Consider the following 9,176-nt stretch of genomic DNA (forward strand, 5'->3'; position numbering starts at 1 on the left):
CATTTAACCTGCAGTTACAGATGGATAAATAATGTTTTGTTTTTAACATAAAACGTTGAATACTGATATTTGAAATGATTTAAAAACATGAAAAAATTGTCGAAATGTGAAATTAAAACCGCCAGTAGGTGACAGCAAGTGACTGTTAATGAGTGAGTCATTGAGATTGAACCGATTCATTCAAACGGCTGATTCATTTAGGAACAAAGCATTTGACTGTGTTAATGAGTGATTCACTGAATCATTTATAATAATTTAATTTTAATGATTTATGCATTTAGCAGACACTTTTTTCCAAAGCGACATAGGCTATACATTTTTTACCACTATGTGTGTTCCCTGGGAACTGAACCCACGACCTTTTGCGCGGCTAACGCAATGCTCTACCGCTGAGCCACAGGAACACATTTGTTCAACTGATTAGTTCAAAAAGCTGATTCATTTTCAAAAGCTCAACTATTTCCGTTGGCAAAATTGAGCAAAAACAAGCAATATTATGTCTAAAATGTAAGTCACTTGCTAACTTTACTGAACTTGTATGAAATGATTATTAAATTAGTTATGCTGATATCTGCAGAAAAACGGTACTCTTTGTGTGATATAGATTAAGTTAACTATATTAAATTATATAAATATAAAAAGCATACAGAAGCATTTTTGCCGTCTACAATTTAGAATGCCTGGAATTTTGAATTTTAATAGACTAATAAATCAGCGTGCGTGCGCTCTGTGTGTGATTTGGTGATATAGGCTAGCCTACTTGATAATGTCAGATTCGCACATCATTACAACAACACTTACCAATAAATCAGTGTGTGCACTTTCTGTGTGTGATTTGGTGATATACTTGATAATGTCAGATCACACATCATTAAAACAACACTTACCATATTATCGCAGATATACTGTATATCGCACACCCCAGCCTCGACTTGAGTGGAAAATGAAATCATCCGTGGTTGTGCGCACGCTTGTTTGCACATGAGCAAAGATGTTTATTAGGAGTCTAACTTGCAGACGCCAGACCACTGATTCATCAAACCTGCTTTCTTGCAGTCTGTTTTCTTCTGACTTTCAGTGCATTCCAAACGGGATATATCGCCCTCCGAAGGGCACTTCGAAGTGAAAACCATCAAGGCCGTCATATTGAAGGGTCGTTCCAAACCGAAGTGCTCAAAACAGGCCACTTCAAAGGGCCCTTCGGAATGAAGGATTTCGAAGGGTACAACTGATGGACACTTCGGGCTCCCATGATCCTTTGCACAGATTCTTTGCATGATGACAGCGCCTCCGTGTGGGCATGTGATGATGACGCAGAAGGGCACTTCAAGAAACAGTTGTTCGGTCCCCTACACCCTTCAACCCTTCGAAGCTCTCACTCCGGAGGGTAAACCCTTTGAAGGGATTAGGGCATAGGGATGAGCCCTTCCGAATGGAACGCAGGGTCTATTTTGTAAGAAGTAACGAATATGCTTCGGGGAAATGTATCGGAGTAAAAGTATACATTTTAATTAGGAAATGTAGTGGAGTAAAAGTAAAAGTTGCCTGAAATATAAAAACTCAAGTAACATACAGATACTCCCAAAAAATACTTAAGTACTGTAACAAAGTATTATTACTTCGTTACAATACACCACTGGCTCTACATGACAGCTAATGGACAGTGACAACAACAGCAGCAGCAGCATAAATTAACCCAGTAAAATGTAAAACAATGATAATATTTTAATAATAATTAACATGTTTTCAAGCTCCAATGCATGCTGGGAACTTGTGCCATATTGTTCAATGTAAAATTGTTTGTTCAGATGACTCAATTTGAAAAGTTGGGAGAACATTTGGATATGTTGTGAACAAATACTTGAATATCTAAGTATGGTAAACAAAACAACTTTTGCTGGCAACATGTTTAAAGTATTTTTGCTCGGTTCACGCGAAAAATTAAACCGACTTCTCCTAGTAAAAATTCCTTGTACAGGCTACTTTTTTTTTACATTTGTTAGTAGAATTTTTGAAAGTTGGATTTTTTACAGTGTTCTCAAAACATTTGTTTACGGCTGGGTTACATAGCTGGTTACTGTGTTTGGCTTTCAAATTACTGGAAATGTGAGTTTGCAGATCTCCTGGAATGAGCCCCTGCTCTGGCCAGACGCTAACTCTATTTTGGTGGAAAAGTGTTAAGTGATGCAAATATAGAGTGTTCAAGCTCACCTTAGTGTGTGATTAGATTTCAGCATGTTTCTCCAGTTGACATGTAGGCTAATTAACCCTCCTTGGGATGCTCTTTTTCTTTTATACAGAATTCCACATGTATTTGCATAGACCTGGAATGCTCGGAGCAGGCGGAGACGTGTGGCACTTTGCCCTGTCTCAACGGTGGCATCTGTATAGTTCAGAATGGCCTGTATCATTGCAGGTAAGAATACATAAAGACGTATTAGGACAGATCAACAGGATTGGCATTTCTGATCAAGGCATTTTGACAGAATCGCTGAATCCAGTCATAAAAACGGAATTTACAGTGTAACGCGGAATGTGCCAAATTTCGGATAGATAAATCAAAAGTAGTTCAGTACACTTAAATCAAGACTCGATATGGTCTAGTGTCTGTGAATATTAAGCTGCAAAAATACATTTTAAATATGAATCCTGCTTGTCTCTTTGTGAATGAAGTACATATGAGTACATTAACATAATCTCTACAACTGCTCTAAGAGTCACTTCATGAGCATTTTACAGTTTCTTTCGAGAAAAAGAAAGAAAGAAAGAAAGAAAGAAAATAATAATAAATTATTTTTAATAAAATCAATTAACTAGAGATGCTTTTGATTATTACAATTTAATGAAACTATTAAAAATGGAATCCAGAAAATTAATGAAAAACACAGAATTTGGTAAAAAAAATGAAACTGAATTTGAGAAAAAATAAAATAAATTTCATTGGGCCTTAAAAATTTTATTTTTTTATTTTTTTTAATAAAATACCATTAAATTGTGTGAATTTATTATTTTAATTAATTAGACATGCTTTTTGATTAATACAGTTCAATATAACCATAAGTTGGGAGAACATTTGGATATGTTGTGAACAAATACTTGAATATCTAAGTATGGTAAACAAAACAACTTTTGCTGGCAACATGTTTAAAGTATTTTTGCTCGGTTCACGCGAAAAATTAAACCGACTTCTCCTAGTAAAAATTCCTTGTACAGGCTACTTTTTTTTTACATTTGTTAGTAGAATTTTTGAAAGTTGGATTTTTTACAGTGTTCTCAAAACATTTGTTTACGGCTGGGTTACATAGCTGGTTACTGTGTTTGGCTTTCAAATTACTGGAAATGTGAGTTTGCAGATCTCCTGGAATGAGCCCCTGCTCTGGCCAGACGCTAACTCTATTTTGGTGGAAAAGTGTTAAGTGATGCAAATATAGAGTGTTCAAGCTCACCTTAGTGTGTGATTAGATTTCAGCATGTTTCTCCAGTTGACATGTAGGCTAATTAACCCTCCTTGGGATGCTCTTTTTCTTTTATACAGAATTCCACATGTATTTGCATAGACCTGGAATGCTCGGAGCAGGCGGAGACGTGTGGCACTTTGCCCTGTCTCAACGGTGGCATCTGTATAGTTCAGAATGGCCTGTATCATTGCAGGTAAGAATACATAAAGACGTATTAGGACAGATCAACAGGATTGGCATTTCTGATCAAGGCATTTTGACAGAATCGCTGAATCCAGTCATAAAAACGGAATTTACAGTGTAACGCGGAATGTGCCAAATTTCGGATAGATAAATCAAAAGTAGTTCAGTACACTTAAATCAAGACTCGATATGGTCTAGTGTCTGTGAATATTAAGCTGCAAAAATACATTTTAAATATGAATCCTGCTTGTCTCTTTGTGAATGAAGTACATATGAGTACATTAACATAATCTCTACAACTGCTCTAAGAGTCACTTCATGAGCATTTTACAGTTTCTTTCGAGAAAAAGAAAGAAAGAAAGAAAGAAAGAAAATAATAATAAATTATTTTTAATAAAATCAATTAACTAGAGATGCTTTTGATTATTACAATTTAATGAAACTATTAAAAATGGAATCCAGAAAATTAATGAAAAACACAGAATTTGGTAAAAAAAATGAAACTGAATTTGAGAAAAAATAAAATAAATTTCATTGGGCCTTAAAAATTTTATTTTTTTATTTTTTTTAATAAAATACCATTAAATTGTGTGAATTTATTATTTTAATTAATTAGACATGCTTTTTGATTAATACAGTTCAATATAACCATTAAAGTACAGTGTAGAAAATTTAAAATGGAAAAAAAACACAATCCAGAAAATCCAAAATTAAGAAAAATATAAAATGGAATTTGGGATATAAATGGAAATAGGGCCCTACTTTAGTGCATGTTATTGCAGTGTCAGAGTTGTGGTGGTCTGTTTTAATGTCCATGTTGTGCTCTTATTTTCAAGTTTGATATATTGCTCTTATCCGTGTTTATGGTTTGTTGCCTTCATTGATCCGAGGTGTATTTTTTTTAATTAGTCTTGTTAACCTATTTGGTGTGTGTTCGACTTTATGCGATTCTGCACAGACCAATCTACATCCGATTTGATCAAGTGCATGTCTATGAAAAATTTTGTCTGACTTGAGACAGTGCCACTTCCACGATACTGTGACGTAAACCATTGAAGTACAGAGAGAGCAATTGGGGTGCAGCCGGCTTGCTCAGTCAGTGCAGCTTCTCCAGAGCGGCTGTACAAGCTCTGATGATGACGCAGCTATTTCACGATTGGCCAGACTCAGTGATGACAACGATAAAGTGTGTTTCATGTTTATTCTGACTCCTTCAGTTACCCAAATGCTCCCAAAACAGGGTTTTTATAACAGTAGAATGTTTTTTTCATGCACTCTTAATGCTGTATTGTGTCATGCTTATCAAAATAAAACTGATTAACAATATAGAACACACTTTAATGGTATTTAAATACCAATTTGCTGAACTTAATTCTTTTATATACAGGCACTGTTTCTACTTGCTGCAAAAGACTAAAATACCTGGTCTTGTCTTCTGTAGACTTGTTTGGTTGGTTGGTTAGTCCCTGTTCATGGTTTCTTGTTTATATTTTAGTGATTCAAAATCATTTCCACATCGGGCGAAGAACCATATTTGGTAACTTAATCGACCATTCACAATAGCGTTTACATGCCTCTCCGTGAGCTCGTTTAAGCACATGGATTTCTCCCAGCCAATCAACAGATATCAGTCTACGTCACAGATAGTGACACCATGGCATCTGACCAATCAGGAGTTGCCCGGGGCATTTCAAACTTCAGCGTCCTTCCGGATCTTGTAAAGTAGCTCCTACCTACTCCCACAAATACGGAAATTGCATCAAAACAAACAATGGTAAATTAATGAAACTCACACATTATATGGTTGAATAGTTGTGTTAAATGTTGAGATAGCTGTTGTTTGCGTAGGATTTCTAGAAATTAGTGAACGTTGGACATGAAAGATGGTGTGATCATATTTGATCATACGCCCCGTTCAGGGAAAACTAGCGCAAGCGACAGAGTGACCATTTTTAGGCATATGCCCGATGTGTCTAGTGAGCCATGCTTAGGTCATTTTTTACAAATAATGCATTATAACGTAGGACAATAGTATTTAATAGTGCATTGAATGTTTTCACAGGTTGATATAACATTATACAGTGATCCAGTGAAAAACTTAAGTAATTTATTGAAATGATCAAGCCATAAATAGTGAAATATGTGTAATTTTGGTCAGTTTTATGACCTTATAATAGTTTTATTGTACTTAAATGGCATATATTGGTGTTTATTTTACTGTGAGACTTATTACTGCTAAAATAAGTGGTATCACCAGTACTTATAGTGCTATTTTTCACTTAATGCATTATAATGTAGGACAGTAGTACTCAATAGTGCATTGAATGTTGCCACAGGTTAGTGATCCAGTGGGAAACTTGAGCCATTTATTGAAATTAGCAAGTCATAAATAGTGAAATATGTTTAACTTATAAGTTTTTTGTTATTATTATAATTTTTACTACTAACCCAGTTTATATTATTATAGCATATATTGGTGTTTATTTTACTGTGAGCATTATTACTGCTAAAATAAGTGGTACCACCAGTACTTAGTGCTATTTTTCACTTCTTATTATATATTTACATTTTATATGTCAATATTCTTTGTTTTCAGATCTGCACTTTACCGTTACTGTTTTTTTATTCACAAATAATTCAAAGTGGGCTTGATATTGACTCAAAAACTTACTCACTTTTCTTTTGCAGCTGTCTACACCAACAGCTAGACCTGCAAGTACTGCAGCAGGAAGCGGAAAATACTAAGGTCAAACATGGTCTACAGGGTCTGGAAGGTCCTCCGTGCCTCAATGATGAACGCAACTGCTTTATTGAGTACCATGAAGCAGTTGCCTAAGTGACTGGACTCGAATTGTGACACGTGAAAAATAAAAAAATGTTCCTAAATAAAAGAAAAAATTTCCTAAATAAATATACTATTAAGTTTATAAATGTTTTAATAAATACTTTTTATTATTTTATGTATGTCTTATATTTTTGTATATATCCACTTTTTGGAAAAACAAATTACCCTAGTTCGTCAAAGAAGTAGTTGCCTAAGTGACTTTGACACGTGAAAAAGAAGAAATGTTCCTAAATAAAAGAAAATTTTTTCCTAAATAAATATTCTATTAAGTTTATATATGTTTTATGTGTTTATTTATGTTTTATAACTGTGTCTTATATTTTAAATATATACACTTTTGGGGGGGGGGGAAATGACCATAGACTGGCGAGGAACCATATATGGTAACTTCATTGACCTTGATTTGCAACATAAAAATGAAATTTTATTTTTTAAAGTCACAAAAGTTCAAAAGCTTTGTAATAGCCTCCAATAACACTGCAGGGTTGAAATTTTGAATTTCCAAGTATTCCAATGAGTGCCCTATAAAGGGTTAAGCTCCTTGCCCCATGTATTCTGGGATGCACTTTACAGAAATAAATAGTCAGTGAATAGGATTTCACATAGTTGTTTTACATTGTCTTGTGTGACCTCACATGCCTAGAGGCCGGTAATCTAGAAAAATAGCCAGTCAGAAATATTCTCCTTCTGAATCATTTTGTGCCTTTGGGTTTGATGACATGTCTTTGACGACCAATCATGTATAGTATCTTTTCATAGTTTGTTAATTAAAGATATTCAATTTACTTTGATCAGTTGCTTTGTGATGAAACTCCCATTTTGTACAACTGAATAGCATGTATGCTGTGATTGTGTGTTTCTTCTTGGTATATGAGTTTACTGGCCAGAAATAGAAATACAGTCTGTAGACAGTGAAATGTTCATTAAATTTCCAGTGGTAAGGTTCAATATTCAGCCTGTGACAGCTTTTGAATTACTTCCTTCTGATAATGAGGCAATCCGCTACAGTTTCGACTGCTTTATGAGTTCTTCCAGTCCTTGGGGGGTTCATAGCTATGTCTTCTCTTGCTCCTGCTCATCTTTCTAGTTTTTATTAGAAAAGATCACTTGAATCAATACATTTGATGGCCCCTCTGACAAACGGAAGATAAGATAGGGATTGAAAGGGCAAAAAATTAATTAAAAATTGAGAAAATGCTTGACTAGAGGATGATAGTGTGTGTGCATGTAAAGAGAAGGAGAGATAAAAGCAATAGCATTTGGTCACCTGGGAGTCTGTTAATAATTGAGTGATCTTGCCTATGTGTGACAGAATAAGATCTCTGAAGTCTTATCACAGCAGAAGGAAGGCTAAGATCTGACTAAGGCCAAAGAAACAAGAGGATATTCTCTATTTATGAAGCATGTGTGCCAGAGGTTGAACATTTAACAGGCATTCTTGTCATGTGTTTGCTTAAAGGATCTTTTAATACTCCACAAATGTCACCAAGGAGCATAATGGTCATTATGAGAGACCTGTAACATCTAAAAACAGCAGGAAAGTGCCTGCGTTTCATCCCATCATCACTGATTGTTACTCTGGGTCATTTTTACTCTTAGAAGTCTATTTTTATATGTGGCTACGGTTAATGTCATCTTCTTGTAGATGCCGACAAGGTTTTTCCGGAAAGAACCGTGAAGAAATAATTGACTTCTGCAAGCTGCTCAATATTAACTGCCTGAATGAGGGATTGTGTCTCAGCCTAGTTGGAGGATATAATGTAAGTAACCTAATTTTTTGAATGGTTAATTTGTATGATAAAATACATTAAAAATGTATTTCAGATAGCGTACATTTCTTATATTACTCCATTATAGAGAAGGTAAATCAGAAGAAATGTATATGCTTTGGAAATGCAGGAAATGTTGGGGGAGAAATGTGCTCTCTCTCTCTCTCTCTCTCTCTCTATATATAAGAGATAAAAGCAATAGCATTTGGTCACCTGGGAGTCTGTTAATAATTGAGTGATCTTGCCTATGTGTGACAGAATAAGATCTCTGAAGTCTTATCACAGCAGAAGGAAGGCCAAGATCTGACTAAGGCCAAAGAAACAAGAGGATATTCTCTATTTATGAAGCATGTGTGCCAGAGGTTGAACATTTAACAGACATTGCTGTCATGCGTTTGCTTAAAGGATCTTTTAATATTCCACAAATGTCACCAAGAAGCGTGATGGTCATTATGAGACAACTGTGACATCTAAAAACAGCAGTAAAGTGCCTGCATTTTATCATGTCATCAGTGATTGTTACTCTGGGTAATTTTTACTCTTAGAAGTCTATTTTTATATGTGGCTACGGTTAATGTCATCTTCTTGTAGATGCCGACAAGGTTTTTCCGGAAAGAACCGTGAAGAAATAATTGACTTCTGCAAGCTGCTCAATATTAACTGCCTGAATGAGGGATTGTGTCTCAGCCTAGTTGGAGGATATAATGTAAGTAACCTAATTTTTTGAATGGTTAATTTGTATGATAAAATACATTAAAAATGTATTTCAGATAGCGTACATTTCTTATATTACTCCATTATAGAGAAGGTAAATCAGAAGAAATGTATATGCTTTGGAAATGCAGGAAATGTTGGGGGAGAAATGTGCTCTCTCTCTCTCTCTCTCTCTCTCTATATATATATATATATATATATATATAT

At 34.8% G+C, this 9,176-nt stretch overlaps 1 protein-coding gene across 1 annotated transcript in view; it reads left to right on the forward strand.

Moving 5' to 3' along the window:
* LOC107747288 (neurogenic locus notch homolog protein 1-like) overlaps positions 1 to 9,176 on the forward strand; it is a 150,291-nt gene that overhangs the window by 13,841 nt on the left and 127,274 nt on the right. Inside the window, 2 exon segments of the mRNA XM_016561757.1 lie at positions 2,301 to 2,416; positions 8,132 to 8,246. Coding sequence (XP_016417243.1) covers positions 2,301 to 2,416; positions 8,132 to 8,246 — 231 coding nt within the window.

The sequence above is a fragment of the Sinocyclocheilus rhinocerous genome, unplaced genomic scaffold, assembly GCF_001515625.1.
Source record: "Sinocyclocheilus rhinocerous isolate Xijiao unplaced genomic scaffold, SAMN03320098_v1.1 scaffold1069, whole genome shotgun sequence".
NCBI classification, from domain to species: domain Eukaryota; kingdom Metazoa; phylum Chordata; class Actinopteri; order Cypriniformes; family Cyprinidae; genus Sinocyclocheilus; species Sinocyclocheilus rhinocerous.